At 47.8% G+C, this 24,990-nt stretch overlaps 1 protein-coding gene across 1 annotated transcript in view; it reads right to left on the bottom strand.

Moving 5' to 3' along the window:
• The window catches only part of IGSF21 (immunoglobin superfamily member 21), a 251,973-nt gene extending 230,167 nt beyond the window's left edge, over positions 1-21,806 (bottom strand). The window contains exon 1 of the mRNA XM_028741566.2: positions 20,849-21,806. Within this exon, the coding sequence (XP_028597399.1) occupies positions 20,849-20,906 (58 nt within the window). The 5' untranslated portion in view covers positions 20,907-21,806. The remainder of the gene's footprint in view (positions 1-20,848) is intronic.
• Between the last annotated feature and the right edge of the window lie 3,184 nt (positions 21,807-24,990).

The raw sequence follows: 24,990 nt of genomic DNA, 5'->3' as shown, positions 1-24,990 counted from the left end.
CTCTAGGCAGCTTCCAACAGATGTAAAAACATAATAAAAGGTTAAGCATTTAAAAACTTCCCTATATAGGGCTGACTTCAGATGTCTTCTAAAGGTTGCATAGTTATTTATCTCCTGGGTTCAGGGGTCACCTAATTCCATACCCTCCAACATTTCTCCAATGAAATAGGGACATCCTAAGGAAAAGTGGAGGACGCAGGTGGCGCTGTGGGTTAAACCACAGAGCCTAGGACTTGCTGATCAGGTGGTCAGCAGTTTGAATCCCCGCAACGGGGTGAGCTCCCGTTGCTTGGTCCCTGCTCCTGCCAACCTAGCAGTTCAAAAGCACGTCAACGTGCAAGTAGATTAATAGGTACTGGCAGGAAGGTAAACGGCATTTCCGTGCGCTGCTCTGGTTTGCCAGAAGCAGCTTAGTCATGCTGGCCACATGACTGCGGGCAAACGCCGGCTCCCTCAGCCAATAAAGCGAGATGAGCGCCGCAACCCCAGAGACAGTCACGACTGGACCTAATGGTCAGGGGTCCCTTTACCTTTACCTAAGGAAAAGTGGGACATTATAGGATCAAATCATAAACCGGAACGGCGTCTGTAAATCTGGGACTGTCCCAGGAAAATAGGGATACTTGGAGGGTCTGCATTGCTTATGTTGACACCCTAATGGAATTGTGAAATATTAATACCCCAATTATAGCAGCTCCCAAACTGGACTTTATTATAGTAATTTTTCTCTAACCCAGCTCCAGTCCCTGCAGTCTTCGAACTCCATTCTACGGAAGGCAATGGTGTAAGCAATTAATATTCCCAGCGTTGAAAAATCCCACCACATTTCTGTTCCATCCTCCACGCCGCGCTAAATATAACCATTAAATGTGCTCCCTCTTTTTTCTTTTTTCAGAGGGAGTTAACATTGTTTAAATAAGCCCTCTAAATGTTTAAAGAGACTGGTTATTTTATTTCGTATTCTCTCACTCCCCCCCCCCCTTCCCCTCTGCAGGAAGCTTTCAGCGCTACGGAAGGAGGGAGGGCTGCTTTAGTGGAGAGAGGGCGAACGAAGAGAAATACGGCTTCCTGCAATAACAACTCCTGCCACCACCATCGCGATTTGCAATAAATCTGGGAGCCGCTTGTAAAAAAAGCACCACCCCAAAACAACCCTCAGTAACAACAGCATCTTATACCAGGGCCAGGAGACGACGGAAAGAGCTCTCCGGCTCTCCAAAGGCAAAGACCTCCTCCTTCTCATTCGAACACAGACCTTTCACTCGCTTCCCCAAGGAGAACTGATGGACACTGAATGGGATGGCTTAAAAACACACACACACTCAGTTAGACAAATTCATAAGGTGACCATGATGGCTGTGTGCCTTTAAAAGGTAAAGGGACCCCTGACCATTAGGTCCAGTCATGACCGACTCTGGGGTTGTGGTGCTCATCTCGCTTTATTGGCCGAGGGAGCCAGCGTACAGCTTCCGGGTCATGTGGCCAGCAGGACTAAGCCACTTCTGGCAAACCAGAGCAGCACACGGAAACGCCGTTTACCTTCCCGCCGGAGCGGTACCTATTTATCTACTTGCACTTTGACGTGCTTTCAAACTGCTAGGTTGGCAGGAGCAGGGACCGAGCAACGGGAGCTCACCCCATTGCGGGGATTCGAACCGCTGACCTTCTGATCGGCAAGTCCTAGGCTCTGTGGTTTAACCCACAGCGCCACCCGCGTCCCTTTGCTGTGCCTTTACTGCCCCCCTAAGCTACCTTGTTTGCAACTCTGCCTTCTTTTAATGCAGGGACAGGGGAACCTGTGGGCCTCCAGTTCTTGCTAGACTCCCAACTGTTATAATAACAATAACAATTTATTATTTACACCCAGCCCATCTGGCTGGGTTTCCCCAGCCACTCTGGGCAGCTCCCAACAGAACGTTAAAAACAGAATAAAACTTCAAACATTAAAAACTTCCCTAAACAGGGCTGCCTTCAGATGTCTTCTAAAAGTCAGATAGTTGTTTATTTCCTTGACATCTGGTGGGAGGGCGTTCCACAGGGCGGGTGCCACTACTGAGAAGGCCCTCTGCCTGGTTCCCTGTAACCTCACATCTCACAGTGAACGAACCGCCAGACAGGGCAGTCTTTACCCGGGGGTGCAAGGGGTGCCGAATTCTGGGGGGCACCAGGCACCCGCCGCTGAATCCTCCTAAGCTCTTAACTATCTACCTATTAGAAAATAATAAATAATTTTGATCAAGCTGGAATTCAAAGCTGGCTGCCGCCGCTGCCTCCACCCTGGCCGCTTTCTCCTCCCCAAAGTCGTGCTCTGCATGGAGAGGCGTTGCTCTCTTGCCCGCCGTCGGTGCGGCTGCTGCATCCATCTTCTTCTCCTTCCTCCTCCTGGGGAGCTTTTAAAAGTGCATGGATGTGAAGCTGCATGCCTTTGCAGAGCTTGGGCACCCAGTTCTTGAGGGGTGACAGCAGCGAGACTCGGAAAAGCAGGATGCTGCCGCCACTGCCTCCATGGCCTCACCTGCAACCACGGAGAAGTATACAGTATATTGGGTGTAGACGTGGGCAGCACTAAATTTGGGGATACTGGGTGGATCTTTACAACCCAGCGGCGCATATGCTAAAGGCAGCCCTGCTGCCAGAAGTCCCTAGGAGCTGGTCCTCAGTGTTCTGTTATCATCATCCCTGACCGTTGGACATGCTGGCTGCTGTCTTGAAAGACCTACAGTGGCTCCCAGTACGTTTCCAAGCACAATTCAAAATGTTGGTGCTGACCTTTAAAGCCCTAAATGGCCTCAGTCCTGTATACCTGAAGGAGCGTCTCCACCCCCATTGTTCTGCCCGGACACTGAGGTCCAGTGCCGAGGGCCTTCTGACGGTTCCCTCACTGCGAGAAGCCAAGTTACAGGGAACCAGGCAGAGGGCCTTCTCGGTAGTGGCACCCGCCCTGTGGAACGCCCTCCCACCAGATGTCAAAGAGAACAACAACTACCAGACTTTTAGAAGACATCTGAAGGCAGCCCTGTTTAGGGAAGCTTTTAATGTCTAATAGGTTATTGTATTTTAGTGTTCTGTTGGAAGCCACCCAGATTGGCTGGGGAAACCCAGCCAGATGGGCAGGGTATAAATAATAAATTGTTGTTGTTATTTATTATTATTATTACTATTATTATTATTATTACTATTATTATTATGGGCTGCTGGGAGTTAGAGCCCCACAACACCACATATGGTCCCCGCCCCTGAACTAGGCCATCACTTGTTACACTCAGTGCTTTTTTTGGGGGGGGGACCCCAAGGGCACACATATCCCTAAACATTTTGTGAATCTAAATTTGGTCTCGTTGAGGGGCAGTATTTCAATATGAGTAGGAAAATGAGAGCACCCCCCCCCCAGCTACCTCTATCACAACTCTGCCTTCTTTTAATGGAGGAATGGGGAGCAGTGTGGCTCTCCAGATCATAGAATTGTGGGATTGTATGGGACCCCATGGGTCATCTATTCCAACCCCCTGCAATGCAGGAATCTCAGCTAAAGCATCCATGACAGATGTCCATCCATCCTGTTAGTAGACTACAGCTCCTAGCATCATCATCATCATCATCATCATCCCTGACTGCTGGCTATGCTGACTATTGGAGTTGGGACTCCAGCAACATCTGGAACAGGGTTTCCCAAACTTGGATCCCCAACTGTTTTTTGTACTACCATCCCCATCATCCCTGACCACTAGTCCTGATGGGAGCTGTAGTCCAAAAGCAACTGGAGGCCCAAGTTTGGGAAACCCTGATCTGGAGGGCCACAGGCCCCCATTCCTGAACTTGAGCATCACTTGACTTTACTACCTCCATTCTAAGTCCACTTCCTTTTAATGGAAAAATGAGGGACTTGTGTGGCCTTCCAGATGCTGATGAACTACAACTCCCATGTTCCTTGGTCAGTGGGCATGCCAGCTGCTGAGAGTTTCCTGAGAGACCAGAAACAGAGTGCCCCATTACGGTTTTAGCAATTCCCCATGGATCCCCCCCCCCCTAAAACAAACCACCAGAACAAAAAAGGAAGAAATGTTTGCGCCCTCCCCATTTTGTCCTTGGCAGCAGAAATTGCAGAGTCCTAATCTGAAAGGTCTCTGCTTTTTGCAATCAATGTGTTTGGGTTTCTGCTAGAACTGAGAGAGGACTCATACGCTCTTTAAACTGCACTTTGACTGTCATCAATACCACAAAGTTCAGAGATGCATCTCTCTCTCTCTCTCTCTCTCTCTCTCTCTCTCTCTCTCTCTCTCGGGTCTGGAAAGGGTGCGGAAGACTAAAAACCAACTCAAGCCGGTTTGGAGATATTTATAACATTGTATTCCCTTACCAGGAAGTTTTAAATCTCTAGCAAGGGAGAGAGAGCGCAAGTGTGCTTCCATTAACATGGCTAAAAAGTATCACTGCAACTACTTTCTTTAATATCTAGGAAATGCAGAGCTGACATTTTTAGGTGGGAGTTATGTTCCTCCTTAAGAGGAAAGCAAGTGATGCTCTAAGGATGGTCTAGATCAGCCTCTCTCACCCTTGGGTACCATCATCCCTGCCGATTGGCCATGCTGGCCAAGAATCATGAGAGTTGTACTACCAACATCTAGGAACTCAAGGTTGATAAAGACTAGATCATGGGTAGGCAAACTAAGGGCCAGGGGTCGGATCCGGCCCAATTGCCTTCTAAATCCAGCCCGCGGACGGTCCAGGAATCAGCGTGTTTTTACATGAGTAGAATGTGTGCTTTTATTTAAAATGCATCTCTGTGTTATTTGTGGGGCATAGGAATTCGTTCATTCCCCCTCCCCCCCAAAAATATAGTCCAGCCCCCCACAAGGTCTGAGGGACAGTGGACCGGCCCCCTGCTAAAAAAGTTTCCTGACCCCTGATGGTTGATTTGCTGCATCAGCAGCAACAGGCTAAAGCAGTGTTTCCCAAACTTTGATCTCCAGCTGCTTTTCGACTACAATTCCCATCATCCTTAGCTAGCAGGACCAGTGGTCAGGGATGATGGGAATTGTAGTCCAAAACCAGCTGGAGACCTGAATTTGGGACACACTGGACTAAAGGAACCTACCTAATTTCTACTATGCTGGTGGCACACAGTTCTACTTCTCCTTTATATCTGCAGGTGAGGTACTGGATGTGCTGAACTGTTGTCTTGCCTCAGTACTGGACTGGATGAGAGCCAATAAACTGCCGCTCATCTCGCCTTCAGGCCAAGGAAGCCATGTTTGTCCACAGACAGCTTTCCGGGTCATGTGGCCAGGAGGACTAAACCACAACGGAACATTGTGACGGAAACCAGAGTGCAGGGAAATGCCATTTACCTTTCCACTGCACCGGTACCTATTTATCTACTTGCACTGGTGTGCTTTTGAACCGCTAGGTTGGCAGGAGCTGGGACAGAGCAACGAGAGCTCACTCCGTCATGGGGATTCAAACTGCCGACCTTCTGATCAGCATGCCCAAGTGACTCAGTGGTTTAGACCACAGCACCTCCCATGTCCTTTAGCATCTGGATGTTAAGCAGGTGTGCCAATGAGCTTTGGGGGTCATTCATTCTCTCTCTCTCTCTCTCTCTCTCTCTCTCTCTCTCTCTCTCTCTCACACACACACACACACACACACACACAGAGAGAGAGAGAGAGAGAGAGAGAGAGAACTTTGTTTTAATTGAGAAAATGGAAATATTATTGAACGAACACAGAACTGACTCAGAACAGAACTGGGCCGATTCCCCCTCCTCACTGAGCGATAGAATGTAAAGGTGTAGTGGGGCGGGGGGGTGAGAGGAGAGAACTTTTCCCTCCAAAGCAAAGTTTTTAAAACCCCAACCTTTCATCTGCCATCATTGGCTTGGCCTTCCACACAGGTTAATTAGTTTATGGGGCCTCCTCCTCCCTGCCAAGGAAACACTCTGCTTTGAAATTTCTGCTGTTTTTAAGGAAGCGTTAATTGGAATCTTCACCTCTGCCCTTTCTCTGACAGCCCTGGACTCCCCATCACAGCCAAAATGCAACACTGACCCTCAAGGGGACAGAGCCTTCTGTCTTCAAGGACTGGCCGTCCATCCTTACATTGGGTTGCTTGAATAAAACCCACAGAAAGCTTGACTCAAGCACCTCTGCGATCTCGCTGTCTTGAGAGAGAGGTGATATTTGGAGTGTGGGGAGAGCAAATGCTAAATTCATCATCCCACATTCAAAGGAAGACATCCTCCCACTCTATTCTGCCTCGGTCAGACCAAACCTACACTACTGTGTCCAATTCTGGGTGCCACAATTTAAGAAGGATGTTGACGAGCTGGAACGTGTGCATAGGAGGGCAACCAAGATGATCAGGGGTCTGGAAACCAAGCCTTCTGAGGAACAGTTGAAGGAGCTGGGCATGTTTAGCCTGGGGAAGAAGAGACTGAGAGGTGATATGACAGCCCTTTAGATATCTGAAGATGGCTGTCATGTGGAAGATGGAATAAACCTGTTTTCTGCTGCTCTGGAGGGTAGGACCCAAACCAATGGCTTCAAGTTATAAGAAAAGAGATTCCAACTAAACATTAGGAAGAACTTTCTGGGAATAAGTGCTGTTTGACATGGAATGGACAACCTCAGAAGGTGGTGGGCTTCACTGGAGGTTGGATGGCCATCGGTCAAGGATTAGTTAGCTCTTATTCCTGCGTTTCAGGAGGAGGACTAAATAACACTCATGATCCCTTCCAACTCTATGATTCTATTGCTTTACCCCTGCCCTTTCATCCCTGTCAGGAAACCCATTCCCATGACTTGTGGGTGGGGAAGATGCTACAGACCTTTTCTCCTGCCTTTCGTCTTGTCAGAATGATTACCGCAGCATCTTCATCCAGCCCACATCCCTTCCCACCAGCTCGTACAGAGCTCTCTCCGAAGCTTCAAGGGACTTCTGCTTCCATATGTTCAGCACAGCATTAGGAGCTCATATCAGAAGACACTGAAGGTCCCCCTCCTTCCAGAGCTCCTTTGCCTCAGCTTCAAACTGAGAGAGGGAAGGGGTGGTCCTGGGAGACAAGATTGCTTCCAGCTGAGGAAGTTCCTGCAGATGGCATTTTGTTCCTCTCCCTGGAATAAAACAGGCAGAGTAGCCTTTGGAATCAGCACTGCTTAAGATCAGCATCCCTAGAACGGAGCACATTAGGTTCTCTCTTTCTCTCCCTCACTCCTGACACAAATTCTGGTGCCTCATAAAGCACCGGAAATCACGTCCAAGACCTTGAGAGACCTCAGAGATGCTGTCCGAGGCCTTGTGAGACCTCGGAACCTGACTTCCAGTGCCATGGGAAGTCAGGTTCTGAGGCCACCAGGTGCATGATGTCATGATGTCAGGTCACTTGCACTAGGCACCCATAACCTGTGGTCTAAGTTGGCGCTCCTGGACTCTGAGGGTCATCTAGAGTAGACCAACTCCCTGCAGTGCAGGTATCTCAACTAAAGCATCCAAGATAGATGACCATCCAACCTCTGCTTCAAAACCACCAAAGAAGGAGATTCCACCACCTCCCAAGGAAGTCCATTCCGCTGTTGAACAGCTCTTACTGTCATAAAGTTCTGCCAGATGTTTAGTTGGAAACTCCTTTCTTGTAACTTGAAGCCCTTGGTTCAAATCCTACCCTCCAGAGAAGGAGAAAACAAGCTTGTTCCCTCTTCCATGTGGCAGCCCTTGAGATATTTGAAGATGGCTATCCTATCTCCTCTGAGTCTCCTCTTCTCCAGCCTAAACATACCCAGCTCCTCCAACCTTTCATTTCCAGACGAAACTGCCATTCAACCTCTGTTTAAAAACCTCCAGTGGAGAGTACACCACCATCTGAGGTTGTCCATTCCACTGTCTAGCAGCTCTCACCACCAGAAAGTTCTTCATAAGGTTTAGTTGGAATCTTCTTTCCTTCAGATCCTACCCTCCGGAGCAGGAGAAAACATGCTTGTTCCATCTTCCATGTGACAGCCCTTCGGATATTTGAAGGTGGCCTTCATAGAACCTCTCAGTCTCCTCTTGTCCCAGTTAAACATACTCAACTCCCTCAACTCTCTCTTATAAGGCTTGGTTGCCAGACCTTTGATCATCTTGGTTGCCCAGCTCTGTACACATTCCAGCTTCTTGACATCCTTCTCAAATTGTGGTGCCCAGAATTGGACACAGCATTCCAGGTGTGGTCAGACCAAGGCAGAATACAGAGTGGCTATTACCAGCTGCTGGGAATCAAAAATGAGGAGGGTGTCAATGAGCTCAAGTCCTGTTTGTGGGCTGACATTGAAGCAGAGGCTCAACTTTCCATCTAGGCTAGGTGCATAGGATTGAGTCAGAGCCCTGATCCACCAAGATCAGTATTGCCTACACTGACTGGCAGCAGTGACTCTCCAGAGTTTCAGACATGGAGTCTCCCCCAGCCCAACCCGGCGATTGAATCTGGGGCTTTCTGCATGCAAAGCAGGGGCTGTGCCACTGAGCTATAATCCTTCCCCTAAACAGAAAAAGGTCCAAGTCCTTATGGTTCTGAAGGGTCAATTTACATAGGGACATAATAAGCTGGCTTAGGCCAAGTCAAGCCATTGCTCCATCTACTTTAGCATTGCCTATGCTGGCTGGCAGCAATGGCTCTCCAGGGTTAAGGGCAGGGAGTCTTTTTCCCAGCCCTACCTGGTGATGCTGGAGGGATTCGAACCCGGGTTCCATGCCACTGAACTACAGCCCTTTCTCATAACAAAAATGCATTATATTCAGTGAAACTGTGATACAAAAATGTGCATAAGAGGTAAAAAAGAAATGAAAATTAATACAGGCTTGAACATATCAGGAGAAACCCACACTAAAATGCTGGTCACTTTTTAGAGGATTTAGGATTGAACATTTTGAGGGGAAAGCTAAATTGACAGGTTTGCCGGTCTCTTGACTGCAAACAGCGATCTGCCAAATCAGGGCCCTGCTGTTGCTACCTTGAATCATCAGGAGTAGAAGTCTCGTCCTCTGAGGCTGGAGACCTGCCGTGAATGACTAGAAGAGACTAGCGTGGGCAGCAGGGACCCTAAAACATTTTTGTAGACCAGTAACTTCTGAGAGAGACCCTTCCAAGGCTGGAGGAGATCCAAGGAATTCATCTATGTTTTAAGATGCTTATTTTCCCTCCTCAGTCTAACACACACTGCCTCGTGCATGGGACAGCTGACCAAGAAGAATTGCCGACAGCTCTGTGATGCATCCTGAACTGAAGCAACTCATGGAACTCTGCACATGGACCAGAACACAACACCCAGGCAGAAGACATACATCGCTCCGGATTTGGCAGGGCAGCTACACTGGTGGCTAAAATTGTGGAAACCTTTTGGGAAAAGTGTATTTCTGAGGTTTGATGGCTCATAACACCTGATTGGCTCATGCTCACACTTTGGCAATATTCAAATGTAGGAAATCTACTGCATATCAACCTAAGCAAGTCGTGCTTCCTTTTTCTGGTTATTTGGCTATAACTTTTGATAGAATACAGATAATTGAACAAACTTGGTTGTATTACATTCTTCATTAATTTATCTTTCTGTTGATATATGATTTTATGACATTACTCAAAAAAGTGGTGTTATGAGCCATCAAACCTCAGAAATACACTGTTCCGAAAAGGTTTCGACAATTTTGCCACTAGTGTATGATTTGGGGTGTGTGGCTTCAATGCACAGAAATGCAAGATCGTATGTAGCAACTGAGTTATTTTACAGACTCAGGGTTGTGCCATGGAAGTTGGAGCAAGCTTGTTTTCTGCTGCTCTGGAAGACAGGACCTGAACCAAAGGATCCCAATTGCAAGGAAGGAAATTCCTACTATTATCTAGATATGTGTATGTGGATAGCTAGATAGCTAGACAGCTAGGCTGAATCTGCCCATATTGTATATAAAACTGCTGTGAAAATGCTTTAAAAAAAACAGCAACACCACGTTTTAAAATATACATGGAATTTGCCATTTGCTCACCAGTGCCATCTAGTATCACATTTGTATAATGCACTTAAAACACACTTAAAATGTTATATTTGCAGCTGTATAGATGAGTCCCTAGACAGACAGATAGACATGTATGTCATTTAATAATAATAATAATAATAATAATAATAATAATAATAATAATAATAATATATTTATACCCTGCCCTCCCCAGCCAAGGCCGGGCTCAGAGCGGCTATAACTTTGGGATATAGGCCTATAAATTTTGGGATGTTTGGTGCAAGCCGAAAAGCAAGTAAGAAATATTTTATATGCATACATGGGCGAATAGTTTCCTCCTCTCCTGCTCACAACTACCCAGTGAGGTGGACTTCACTCGCAGGTGGTAAATGTACCCCAGTGACCTCAGTGAACTTCATGACGGAACAAGCACTACAATCATGCCCCCCCCCAAACCACAGTCAACTCTCTAACCCAGTAGTTGCTGAACTTTTTTTTTGGGGGGGGGACCCACCTTGGACCTATAAGCTCATTCCCAGTGCCCCCTACCATATAATAAGAGTACTATTCAGAATAGCTCCTTGCACGACCCACTAAGATAACAACACAGCAAAATTCAAAAAAGCCACAATTAATTGCACTTTTACTCAAATTCCAGTTAAAACGATCTAATTAATTCAGCAAAATGGATGAACTTGATCCAATGATAGCATCCCCCCCCCTGCAAACTCTGGCAGTGATTGACACCTCCAGAACTGCAGTACCGCCCACTTTGGGAACCAGTGCTCTAACCACTATCCACCATGTTGCCTTCCAAAAAAGCAGGCTGGAGGGGCCAGATAAAATGCAAAGTAGGTTTTTCCTCATTTCCCCGCATTTTGCTATCTGCACTCCAGACAAAGGCTCTCTGATATTTCAAAAGCAACACACGTAAGGGAACGAACACACACACACACACACACACACACACACACACACACACGAGAGATAGAGAGATAGAGAGATAGAGAGAGAGAGAGAGAGAGAGAGAGAGAGAGAGAGAGAGAGAGCATGTGATTGACAGTTTATTTTAGGAAGGCTGTCAAAGAGGACGAAGGAACAATAATGGCGGGGAGATAACGGAAGTGCCCAGTCATTAGCTACAAACACACACACACACACTTAAAGGTAGGAGCCATCAGTATAATAAGAACTTCTGCAGGAAGCTAAGGGCACAGAGGAAGTTTTGGCAGGTGGACAAAAAATATAGGACTAGGCAGATCCCTTGCAACCTTGCAGTTCCGAGGCTGCCTGTGAGTTGCGATGATTTATGAGCCATGGGGAGGAGAGGATGATGGGAGGAGATTAACCTGTCTCGTCCTCCTTACTTTGAGTCAGGGCTCTCCTGGTCCCATCATTCTCGGACATTGTGCAGAAATGTACTTTACAGGCCCTTCTCTTGGGCTCTGGAAGTCTCAGGAGGCCTAGCTTCATGTCCCCTACTCATCCATGAAGCTGGCTGGGTGTTATCTTAGGCAGTCACCCTCAGTCTAACCTACCCCACAGGGTTGTTGCGGGGATTAAACAGATGGGGTGGGGAACAGAAAATGGTGTACACCACCCTCAAAAGCCCTGGAGAAAACAGAGTTGTGATGGAGGTAGCCGGGGCAGTGAAGGCAAGTGACGGTCAAAATGGTGATGAAGGTAGCCCAGGGCACTAATGGTCTAATTCAGGGATGGGGAACATCTGTGGCCCTCCAAATGTTGCTAGGCTGAGAACTCCCAGCAGCCCTGGCAGCCAGCACAGCCAATGGCCAGGGATCAAGGTGGGGGTGTAATTCAGAAACATCGGGAGAGCCACTGGTGTTCTTCATCCTTTGCCATCCATCTGCCACCAATGAACCTCTTCACAGGTGCTGCCTTTGGTAATCTTTCCCTGTGCAAGTCCAGAATTTGGCGCAGCCCAAATGGATCATCTCAATCCTGGATCTTCTCAATTTTGAACTCCTTCAGCCTGGTGGCCTGTGCTGGGGAACTGCTCACAACACCCTAAATCTGGCATTGTTCTCAACCTCCCGTAAGCTTTTCAGGAACCCTGCCATGGTATTCAGCTTTCCCTGCCCAGCCCCTTGGTCCAAATGTTACTCATCACGGTGTCAGATTTGCAGAGACAGAGAAGAAGAGGAAGAGGCGTTTTGAGGTGTAAACTGCTGGAAAGTATATTGCATACCCGACAACATTTCTCTGAGGAAAAGAGGGACATCCTCTTCCGTAATAATAATTTTATTATTTATACCCTGCCTATTTGACTGGGTTGCCCTAGCCACTCTGGGTGGCTTCCATAAAGGTAAAGGGACCCCTGACCATTAGGTCCAGTTGTGACTGACTCTGGGGTTGCAGCGCTCATCTCGCTTTATTGGCCGAGGGAGCCAGCGTACAGCTTCCAGGTCATGTGGCTAGCATGACTAAGCCGCTTCTTGAGATCCAGTGCAGTGCACGGAAATGCTGTTTACCTTCCCGCTGGAGTGGTACCTATTTATCTACTTGCACTTTGACATGCTTTCGAACTGCTAGGTTGGCAGGAGCAGGGACCGAGCAACGGGCGCTCACCCTGTCACGGGGATTCGAACCGCCGACCTTCTGATCGGCAAGCCCTAGGCTCTGTGGTTTAACCCATAGTGCCATCCGTGCCCCTTGTGGTGGCTTCCAAATACAAACATTTAAAAAAATGAAACATTAAAAATATTCCCTATACGGGCCTGTCTTTATATGGCCCAGGGGATGGATAACTCCATACCCTCCAACATTTCTCCGGTGAAAATAGGGACATCTTAAGGAAAAGCGGGGCATTCCAGGATCTCATCAGAAACTGGGACGGCTTCTGGAAATCCGGGACTGTCCCTGGAAAATAGGGACACTTGGAGGGTCTGATTATCGTGTTTCTCCCAGCTTCTTAATTGCTAGGCATGTAAAGGAAAGAAACTGATCGTGGACACAAAACTGGCTTCCTCCCTCTCCCAACCCAACCTCTAGCTCGGGAAAACAACCACATCATCACTTTGAAAGGAAGAACAAGAGCGAGAGGCGCTTGCGAACTGAGCTAAGGGAGCGTGCAGGGTTTCTGTCGTCCTGCCCAAGAGGCCCCCGGGGGCTGCTGCACAGGCACTTCATGAAGGGGAAGAGGAGGAGAGCGAGGGCACAAAGGGTTCATGCAAGCGAACTCTGAGCATCGCCTCCTTCTGCCAGTGCAATTTCTTCTCGGACGGCTGAGCCCACAAGATAGGGGTGTTATTTTTATTTTTTTTAAGGGCCAGGGTGAAACAAGAAGCACCCTCTCAAGTGACATCCTTTGGAGAGAGCAACCACCTCTAGCCTTTTTCACAATGATAAGTCAAAGAGGTTGTTTCTTCAATGGCTTTTGAAAGCTGGTCACTACTAGGTACAAGATGCACCTCCCTGTGTGATTTGGGTCAGGACTGGAATAAATAGCATAAACCCACCTCCACACACACATTATTTATTTAGCACAGAGCCTACGGCTTGCCGATCAGAAGGTTTGAATCCCCATGACGGGGTGAGCTCCCGTTGCTCAGTCCCTGCTCCTGCCCACCTAGCAGTTCGAAAACACACCAGTGCAAGTAGATAAATAGGTACCACTGTGGTGGAAAGGTAAACAGTGTTTCTGTGCACTGCTCTGGTTCGCCAGAAGCAGCTTTGCCATGCTGGCCACATGACCCGGAAGCTGTCTGCAGACAAACACGCTCCTTCGGCCAGTAAAGCAAGATGAGCGCTGCAGCTCCAGAGTCGTCTGTGACTGGACCTAACGGTCAGGGGTCCCTTTACCTTTACCATGCCATATACTTTTTGAAATTTCATTTATGGGTCACTTCTGATGGAGCATCTCCAAGCCGTTTCATGATACAGTCAAACCTTGGTTCTCGAACAGCTTAGCTGCTGAACAAATCGGCTCCCAGAAGTCAATGTTCCGGTTTGCAAATGTTCTTTTGGAAGCCAAACATCTGACGTGGCTTCCGGCTTGGTTTTTGAATGGTTTTGGAAGTCAAACAGACTCCTGGGATGGATTAAGTTTGAGAACCAAGGCACCACTTTACAACAAAACATGCATTCACAGAATTGCACTACAGTGGTACCTCGGGATGCGAACGGGATCCGTTCCGGAGCCCCGTTTGCATCCTGAACAGAATGTAAGATGTGACGGCGTGTCTGCGCATGTGTGGGTCACGTTTTGCCGCTTCTGCGCATGTGCGTGACATCATTTTGAGCATCTGTGCATGCATGAGCGGCGAAACCCAGAAGTAACAGGCTCCGTTACTTCTGGGTTGCCGCAGAGCGCAACTCGAATCTGCTCAACCTGAAGCACATTCAACCCGAGGTATGACTGTATTCATAATGGAGTTGCATCCAACCTCAAACCAGTGGTTAGGGTGTTTGCCCAGGACCTGGAAGAGCAGGGTTCAAATCCCAACTAGGCCAAGGGATTAGCCTCAACAAAGGATTCAACAAGAGCCACCTTCTCCACTCCAAACTACCACAACAAGCAGAGTTCGAAAAGGAACAGTTATGAGTATCTGGGGGGGGGGGGGAGAGAAATAGACATATGAGAACACAAGAGGAGCAGGCCAGTGGCCCATCTAGTCCAGCATCTTGTTCTCAGTGGCCAAGAAGATGCCTGTGGGAAACCCACAAGCGGGAACCAAGCACAAGATCCCCTAACTTCCTACGGTTTCCAGCAACTGATATTCAGAAGCTTTGCCGCCTCCAAAACTGCAAAGCATAGCCATCGATAGCCCTCTCCTCCATGAATTTGTCCAATCCTCTTTTAAAGCCATCCAAGTTGGTGATCATCACTGCTTTCTGTGGGAGCGAGTGCCATGGTTTTAACTCCTCGCAGTGTAGAGAAGGACTTTCTTCTGTCTGTCCCGAATCTTCACTGGGCACATGTAAGTGAAGACAGAGTTAAGCGGAGAAAGGCAGTTGTTCTACATCGCCCGTTCAACAGAGAACGACAAATCTCCCAGGCTTCGTGGAAGAACCTGGTAGGGAAAGATGAAGCTGTGCTCTCTCCAGCAGAAGATAGTGGGTAAAAATATTGAATCAAATGTAGTTTTCAAAAGAATCCAGATTGCCTCAGCCTCCCCTAAAGATTATATGGCTGTAAAAATTTTTAAAAAATGAGGACATCTTCCGCTAAGACCCAGAACAATACGGAAAACCAGCCAGTCAGCTTAAACCCACGGAACATCCATTAAAAAGGACTGCTGTTATCTGGAAAGCAATCAATAAAATCCACAATCGGAGCTTCTTGATGGGCCATTCCATTGTGAAGCTGAACATCTGGGGGTGAGGTGGTTAAATTCACCAACACAGAAGAAGTAAGAATGCATAACTCACCATTTTCAGAAGACTCCAGTACATGTTGAAGGGATCCACCACTCCCAATTTTTTTTTTTTTGCTAGCTTGGTATTCTTAACAAAAAATGTTTGCCTGTCACAGGCTGTGACTAAACACCTGCTTCCCTCAATTTTTCATTTCTGGGAGGGTTCCTCCTCACTCATGTTAGAAGTTCAACTAGCCACTAAGACCCAGCACCTCCCTTTTTATATACCACTTGGTCAGCTGACCTGCATATCTCATCACCATAAGCAGGTGGGCTTATCACTTTCACTTGCCCACACCCTCTTAAGGAGACATTGATAACCATTCCAGGGGGAGTGGAAATGGAAGAGGGTGATATATGAAAGTCCCAACTTAGAACACACAAGCATTGGGGTTTGTATTCTGTCAAGACCTACTCAGATTAGGTCCTTTTTGAAACTCACAAACCTAAGTTAATTGTGTCTATTAAATTTGACGATGCTACTCAGAGTAGCACTAGGGCAGGCATCCCCAAACTCGGCCCTCCAGCTATTTTGGGACTACAGTTCCCATTATCCCTGACCACTGGTCCTGTTAGCTAGGGATGTAGGGAGTTGTAGTCCCAAAACAGCTGGAGGGCTGAGTTTGGGGGTGCCTGTACTAGGGCAATAGACTGTTTTGATCCACTTTAACTGTGCGTGTCCTAAAGTTCCAGAGTTCACTTAAATCCCTCCTGTGAAATATTGACAGCCTAGCAGCACCTTAAGGGACATGTTTACTGATATTTCTGCCACCACATCCCTTGATCACCTGTCTATGAAGTGCGGGAAGAGGACAAACAGCCAAACCCCAGAATCATCATCGCACCGCACAATGTCTCATTACGAAGAGATAGAATCATAGAATTCTACTTGGAAGGAACACCAAAGGCCATTTAGTCTAACCCCCTGCAATTCAGGAATCACAGTTCAAGAATCCCTCACAGATGGCCATCTAACTTCTGCTTAAAAACCTCCAAGGAAGGAGAGTCCATCACCTTCTGAAGGTGTCTGTTCCACAGTCAAACAGCTTTTACCCTCAGAAAGTTCTTCCTAATGTTTACTTGGAATGTCTTTCCTTGTCATTTGAATCCATCGGTTCGGGTCCTCCCCTCTGGAGCAGCAGAAAACAAGCTTGTTCCCATGGAACAGCCCTTCAGATATTTGAAGATATTCCGTCTTCTCTTCTCCAGGCTAAACACAACCAGCTCCCTCATAAGGCTTGCTTTCCAGACCCTTGATCATCTTGGTTGCCCTCCTCTGTGCACGTTCTGGTTTGACAATATCCTTCTTAAACTGTGGAGCCCAGAACGGGACACAGGACTCCAGGCGGGGTCAGATCAAGGCAGAAAACAGTGGCTCAGTTACTTCCCTTGATCTGGACACTGTACTATTCTGTACAGTGTCCAGATCAACATTACACTGTAATATTACTATGTAAAACCCCTCTGCCTTTTGGCCCATCTTGCAGACACCAGGCAAGCCACTTTTCCATGGCAGGGAGGCACAGAGTGATTTCCAGGCCATTAATTTATTTTACCACCACCGAGGCAGCTTTAAAAGAAAAGATCGTCCAGCTTCTGTTGGCTTTCTATTATTTAAAGCCTTTTTATGTCCCTTGATTGAGAATCTCCCTCTCTCTCTCCCTCTCCCTCTTCCTCTCTCTCTCTCAGAATGAATCAGTCAGCACAGGAGAAGCAGACACACACAGAGCGCATAGAGAGATGGTTGGAGGTGAGGAATTGGAGGGGGTTATGGTCTCCCTTGATGAAGCCACAAGTGTGAGAATCTGAAGGGAGAAGTTTGCAAAGTTCACATCGCTGCATGGCGTGTGCCTGCACATGGAGCTGCCCTCTGCTGGAGGAACGAGTGAATCCCAGCTAATCTAAGCTCCCGTGTTTATTCTTTGCTCAGAACTCAGGAAGGGGGAAAGAGATTTTGAAGACCTGCTTCTAGAATAAGGAGACACATCCTTGCACAAGCCCCAGAGAACTCAGTCAGACTCGGAGTAGAAACATAGACACATAAGTTGAGCCCTGCTGGATAATAATAATAATAATAATAATAATAATAATAATAATAATAATATATTTGTACCCTGCCCATCTGACTGGGTTGCGCCAGCTACTCTAAGGGACTTCCAAGATATATAAAAACATAATAAAGCAATGACATTAAAAAGCTTCCCTATACACGGCTGCCTTCAGATGTCTTCCAAAGGTTATATGCAGTAGTTACTTATCTCCCTGACATCTGCGGGGAGGGCGTTCCACAGGGATCGCATCACTGCCAAGAAGGCCCTCTGCCTGTCTCCCTGTAGCCTCACTTCTCGCAGTGAGGGAACCACCAGAAAGCCCTCGGGTCAGGCTTTCAGCACCCTCATCACAGAGTGGTCACCTAGGTGCCCCTGAGAACTTCTCAAGCACAGAGGAGCCCTCCCCTCCTGTGGTTCCCATTAGAATGTAAGAACATCTGAAGACCCTGCTGGATCAGGCCCACCTGGTCTAGCATCCCGTTCTCACAGCCATCAACAAGATGACCCAATGGGAAGCCTGCAAGGAGAATTTGAGCAACTCCTCCCCTCCTGTGGATCCCAGAAACTGTGACTCACATGTATTTGCTTCCTCTGACCATGGAAGCAGAGCATAGCCATTGTGGTTAGAAGCCATCAACAGCCCTCTTCTCGCCCATGAATTTGTACCATCCTCTTTTATAGCCATCCAAATTTGTGGCCTCCTGCAGGAGCAACTTAAGGCAACTTATCATCCCTAAATCCAGTAGTGGCTGATGCCCACTAGGACCAGTGGGACAGAAGGCAGAGACCTCACCAGGATGGCCCCAGGGCACAATGAGAGGTGGAGCCAACTCATTCTGCTTTCGCCCCCACCTTCCACCTCCTCCCTGCTACATGAGGAAACTAGCAAGCAGAGCCATCCTCCAGACTGGAAGAAAGGAGAAGGGCAAATGAAGACTGGCTGAGGGCAGACTGAGGTTGTGGGAGGGCAGTGCCCCTTTCACCCCAGTGGACCAGCTTCCACTGCAAAAAAAACAACAGTAAATAACAGATAAATAAATAACAGGACAATAAATAATGTTATCAGGTGCTATTGGTTCTCAGAAAAGCAGAATCCACAGAGTGCAGAGGGGCCAAAGACCCTGAACCCAGCCCTCACACCCACTGTACAGACAAGAATTTAGGCCAGAGTTTGCCATAGAGAAGTGGCTTGGGGAAGTGACCATGTCTCTAGATTGCTCCGGTAAGTAAGCCAAGCTGCGTCATGCAGGCGAAGCTCTGCCACTGGTGCCACCATTGCCACTCCCGAAACCCAGCCTACACTCTTTGGCCAGCTCCTATTGCCTTGCTTCATGAAAAGAAAAGAAAAGAAAAGAAAAGAAAAGAAAAGAAAAGAAAAGAAAAGAAAAGAGTGTACAGATCACATATAAAGCAGCCAGGTCAAAATAGCTCAAACACCAACACCAATATGTATTTATTCCACTTTAAAAACAACAACATCAAGCTGAAAAAGAGTCCATTGTAACCCCATAGCTTGCCTCCTGCATTATAAACTTAAGATGCTGTAAATAAAAGTAGAATCATTCCTATTTTGAACACAAACACACTTATATTTTCTTTGTTTCCAATATTGTCATTTATTGTTCTGAATGTCTAGGCAGAAGCAATACTTTGCCTTGTTCACCTCCACCACCAATGGGCGATCCTCATAATCAAATAAATCCCACCAAAGGCCGCATATCGAATCCTTCTTGCTACTTCCCCAAAGAGTCGAGGGAAGAAGAGGTCATCCCTTCCTTCCAGCGACTTGTTTTCTCAACCAGCTGCCTGACATTATTCACGGTTATTACTCATTCAAATTTCAGCTAACCTGGAAGATTTGAGTTGGGCTATTATAGGAAGAAGGGGAGGGGGGACACCCATAAACCCAGTGCTGTATCCACAGTATGCAATAACCTAGGCTGGAAGCACTTGAACTGGATTTTCACTCCGAATCAAAAGGGAAAGCATCGGCAAAGAGATATCAACCACCAATTCCTTTCCCTACCCCCCCAAAAAAATCATTGAAAAAAAGAGAGGGGAAAAGACCCTCCCCCCCAGCTCAGAAATTACAACAAGGTTAAGTTTGGAGACCGAAATCATTCAAGGATTGGTGCTGCTGACCAGAGATGATAGGAGAGTGTGACTTTTTGAGAACTCCCATTGCTATATATGGGGGGGGGGAGAGAGAATAGGATTGGAACTGAAACAAAATATTGCATTGAGGTCCATTCTGGTTCTGTCAATACATGCCACAAAGTCTGGGAGGGTGGGTGGGTGCTCAATAAATCAGTTCCTTTGAAAAAATAAATAAGGGGAACTTTCTGCTTTTGCTCTCCGGATCACACACACACACACAGAGCATCAACCCATCTGCCCTCAAGTAACCCCTGGAAAAAAGAGCCTGAGCTAATGAAAGTCTTTTGCTTGTTCCTGTTGTTTTTAGCCTAAATCCAATCTCAAAATAACAAACACACCGCACAATTTTCCAAAGGGGAACGAACACACACGAGAGAGGGAGAGGGGTGTGTGCGTGTGTGTCAATCTATCTATCTGCTGTTCGACAAACCGGTCCAGAGTTTGAGTCCAAAGGTAAACCCACAAAACAAGCAACCTCCCTTTTTATTCTCTCCCCCCCCCCACTCTTTTCTCTGTGAACCCCCCAGGTTACTTATCCCCAACATACTCCTCCATCACCCCCCTCCTCTTGGCTTATTTCGCCTCTTTTCGCTCAAACCGGGCTGTGTATTCTCCGGAAGACGACAGCAACTCGTCAGATGCCATTGAAAAGTCTATTGTCCGCTTGCAACCTGGTTCCACAATGGATGCTGATTGTGGGGGCTTCGGGGGAAGGGGGGTTATTATCATAATAATTATTGCGACCACCACCAGAGGGAAAAAAAGCGAAAGTGTTTGCTTTGGCATTTGATAAGGCTTTTCATAGATCCATGCACAACATCACTGCCTCCTAACTGGGGGGGGGGGGGAGGGAGAGAGAGAGAGAGACCCACTCAACTCTTAGCAGTTGAGGTCCAACAAAGGGCAGCTTTGAAGGACCAGAGAACAGGAGCATTAAACAACCAAGCCAGGATGGGGAAAGTTGGCATGAGTTGGGAGAAAACACCCCGTTCATCTCCCACTGACTTCCCTCTGCCCAGCTCCAAAGCATCCTCTATTGACTTGAGTGGGGAAAGGAGAGCGGTTTGATGCCCCGAGCTAAAATTCTCTCGCCGTTCGTGGCTTTGGAGAGAACCTGAGCAGCGTTGGTTTGGGAGGGGGAGCTGGCGTCGCATGGGATTCTGGCATCTCCTTTGGTGATGGGGGGACATGAAAGCCATGCCTCTATCCTCTCTTTCTCTCCCCCCCCCACCCAACCCGCCGCCGCCGCAAAAAAAGCAGGTGTCTCTGGCACACACTCACCCAGCACCGCATCTAAGAGTTTGAGGAATAGGAAGCAGAGAGGCAGCAGGCGGTTCATTGTGGGTGTCTTGGCCCCCCGGATAGAAACTCCATCTGGTTTAGAAGCACCTCGGCTCTCCGCATGGCGAGGCTCCTCCGGAAGGCAAGGCGGGCAGGGAAGACGGGGTGCCGGAGCATCCGTGGCCGGCGGCGGAGGAACACATCGTGGATGCCTGCTGGGGAGGGGTTTGGAGACGGAGGAAATGTAGAAAGAAACCCCTCTCTCCCCGCAGAAAAAAAAGGAAAACGGGGAGCGGGGAGGGAAGGCAGGCGATGGCAAGAGAGGAGTATGTCCGAAAGACCACGAAGGCGAATGGTACCGAAGGGATGCTGAGAGTGGTACCCAGAGGATGCTGAGAGTGGTACCCAGAGGATACCGAGAGTGGTACCCAGAGGATGCACCTGTTCAGTCCCTGCCTCTCTTTCTCCTCCCGTGGAATAAGCAGATTAGCAGCTGGAGTTTGGGATCTTCAACTCATCCTTCTTTCCTCCTTTTTGCTCCTTTTCTTATTCTCTTTCTTCTTCTTCTTCTTCTTCCTCCTCCTCCTCCTCCTCCTTCTCTCTCTCTCTCTCTCTCTCTCTCTCTCTCTCTCTCCCCCCTCCCCCTTGTGCTGGCGTCTGTATTATACAGACTTTTCTTTAATCCATTCTAGGCTCCTCTGCTCTCGTCCTTTAAGCCGGATTTATTGCAGCAAGAGAGAGTGAGAGAGGAGAGAAAAGCCAGTCCCTCTCTTCTATTGCACCTCCCTCCCCAGCGCTCTCTCATGCTCTCTCTCTCTCTCCCTCCCTCTATCTTTAGAGGCTTAACCCTTTAGCAGCCAACCCCCACGTTGATTCCACATTCCAAGTCAAGGAGAGACGCCTGGAAAGTCAGCGCGGAGATTTAATCTGCAGCAATAATAATGACAATACGTCAATTTATGTGCAGGTATGAATGGGGAAGGAAGTCTCAGCCCCGATATGGAGATGGTACGTGTTTGCACGTAAAAAGTGATGTTTGCAAATTCCGCTTTTAAACCTTCCTTTGATAGTCTTGTTTGGGGAGGAGTCAGTGATTCAAAATCTCCCTTCTGCTCTGGCTCTAATAAGAAGCGTTAGGCACGTTGTTCTGTTCTCTCTCTCTCTCTCTCTCTCTCTCTCTTATTTTCTCAGTCTTCCCAACTGCAAAATGGGTATAATAACCTTACAAGGTTGTGTCATCATCATCATCATCACCTATCACCCCTCATTCACTCAAAGGTCTCCAGGTTGGTTAAAACAACTAAAACATAATGTGAGAAACATTTTAAAAAACCATACAATTACAGAAATAAGGTAGAGCCTAAAAATAAACATCCCAAGTGTCAAAAGCCAGGTTAAAGAGTATTTGTAAGAACTGGGAGCCAGAGAAAGACCTTTGAAACACTTTGAACATTGGAAAGGACTATATCAGGGGTCAGCAAACTTTTTCAGCAGGGAGCCAGTTCACTGTCCCTTAGACCTTGGGGGGGGGGGGGGATGAACGAATTCCTATGCCCCACAAATAACCCAGAGATGCATTTTAAATAAAAGCACACATTCTACTCATGCAAAAACACCAGGCAGGCCCCACAAATAACCCAGAGATGCAGTTTAAATAAAAGGGCACATTCTACTCATGTAAAAACACACTGATTCCGGGACCGTCCACAGGCTGGATTTAGAAGGCGTTTGGGCCAGATCCAGCCCCCAGGTCTTAGTTTGCGTACCCATGGACTATATCAATGCCCGGCTGGATCAGGTCACAGGAGCCTCCTCCCTGCTTGTGATTTCCAGCAACTGGTATTCAGAAGCATTACTGGATCTGACCATGGAGGCAGAGCATAGCCATTGTGGCTAGTAGTCACTGAGAGCACCCTCCACCATGAATCTGCCCAAGCCACCCAACTTGGTGGCCGTCACGGCCTCCTGCAGGAGTGAGTTCCATAGTTTAACTCTGTGCTGCGCAAATAGGTATGGCATGGATCTTGCTACATTCACCTTTCCGTGTCCTTATTAGCTAGGGTTGCCATAGTTCAAAAAGTAAAAACCAGGGGAACCCCCAAAGTTGTTGATTCCCCCAGGACATCAATTCTGCCTTTGAAATCCCAGTAACAGCAACAGAAGCTCCATATACTGTGGGAGTGAGTGCCATAGTTTAACTCTGTGCTGCGCAAAGAGGTAGAATCATAGAGGTGTAGAGCTGAAAAGGATCCCAAGGAATCCTGCCCTGGGTGGCCTCAAACCACCAACCTTCTGGCTAAGAGCCAGACACACTGACCCATTGTGCCACCTGAGACCAAGCAGTAATTCCTTATTTCTGTCCTCAATCTTCCAAATTCAGCTTCTGACATCCTTATTAGCTATGACAGGAACAGAAGCTCCGTACGATTAAGAAGCTGACCTCCAGATACTGGATGCTGGGGGAGATATAATGAGGAGGGGCTCTTATCTTCAAGCCCCACTTTCAAATTCTTTCTGGGAAGCATCTGATTGGATGCTCTAGGAAGCACCATGCTGGAATAGATAGATCTTTGGTCTGACCCAGCCGGTAACATCTTACTTCCACTGCTGAGAGCTGGTAAGAAGTAGGTATTACGGCCTTCAGATGGTCCTTTGCCAAGGGCATCAGGGAAAATACTCACCATCTGTGTGCCGTACAGGCCCCAGGCACACAGCTAAACATGAGCCTACAGGCACTAGAGGGCGCTGTGATGCACAAGCAGAGGCCTGGCTGCCATCACCTGTGGTTATCTCCTCCACTGCCTGTGGTCAGGGAAGACATTCCAATTAAAACGATTTCCCCCAATTAAATTGCTTTAAATTAATGTCTGGGGAAAGCCGGCGAAACGAAAAGGCAGCCTGGAAATCCAGAGCTACATCTGGCTGTGTCCTCGGCTAGCTTTTCCAGCTCTGTCTCCCGGTGAGAAATAAGCCAAATCTTGCCAATCCTGTTTCCCAGAGCAGCCAATCGGATGTTGTGACACTAGGATTTGTGGGCATCCAATCAAACCGAAGGTTGGACGGTTCAAAAAGTCCTTCTTCAAACTGTGCGCTGATGAGCTGTGGAACTCCTTTCCGCAGGAGACAGCAATGGCCATCAGCTTTAAAAGGGAATGAGGAAATTCATGGAGGAGAGGGCTATTGATGGCTACTAGCCACAGGAGGGGAGATCTTATATTCAGATCCTGCTTGAGGGTTCCACACACTCCCTTCTTTTCCATCCCTCGTTGCTCCTGAATCCTGCAGGTATTCTGAAGTGGGGTAGGGGGGTAGGGAGTAAGGTGCAAGTATCCAGAACCCATTTGAATTAATGCATGGGTAGGCAAACCAGATCCAGCCCAATTGCCTTCTAAATCCGGTCCACAGACGGTCCAGGAATCAGTGTGTTTTTACATGAGTAGAATGTGTGCTTTTATTTAAAATGCATCTCTGGGTTATTTGTGGGGCATAGGAATTCGTTCATTCCCCCTCCCCCCAAAAAATATAGTCCATCCCCCACAAGGTCTGAGGGACAGTGGACTGACCCCCTGCTGAAAAAGTTTTCTGACCCCTGCATTAATGCTACGACCTACTTAAGGCCATTAATTTCAGTGGGTCTACTCTGTAGGACTTTGTATCCAGCCTTAACCATAATCCTTTGAAGGGTTAAAAACTGTGCATCTGCCCAGTGAGGAGTGTGGTCTGGTCAGAGTTCTGGGGGTCATAAGGAGAGTTTGCAGGGCTATTTTTCCCCCTCCCTGCCCTCCAGCTTCCAGAGGTTCCCCAACCCTGTGGTCAGTTTCCCTTGGCCTCCACTGCCGCCCCTGTTTCAAAACTCAGCAAGCGGCAATCGCAATACAGAAGCAAGCCACAAACCATCTTCATATATCGAGAAGAGTGTGGCCAGAGAAAAGACTCAATTGGCACTCCATGTTCCATTTGCACAAGATGGGGTTTTCTGACCCTTTCCCCTGCTAACCTCCAGAGGAAGTGTCTCTGCAGATGGACTAGCTGAATGAGGAAGAGTAGGGGGAGCTGCCTGTTGTCTTTGTCCATGGAGTTTTCTTGGCAGGGATACTGGAGTGGCTTGCCGGTTCCTGCTCCAGGTGGATCACGTTTGGTCA

This window comes from Podarcis muralis, chromosome 7 (assembly GCF_964188315.1).
Source record: "Podarcis muralis chromosome 7, rPodMur119.hap1.1, whole genome shotgun sequence".
NCBI classification, from domain to species: Eukaryota; Metazoa; Chordata; class Lepidosauria; order Squamata; family Lacertidae; genus Podarcis; species Podarcis muralis.
This window is presented reverse-complemented; position numbering and strand designations above follow the sequence as displayed.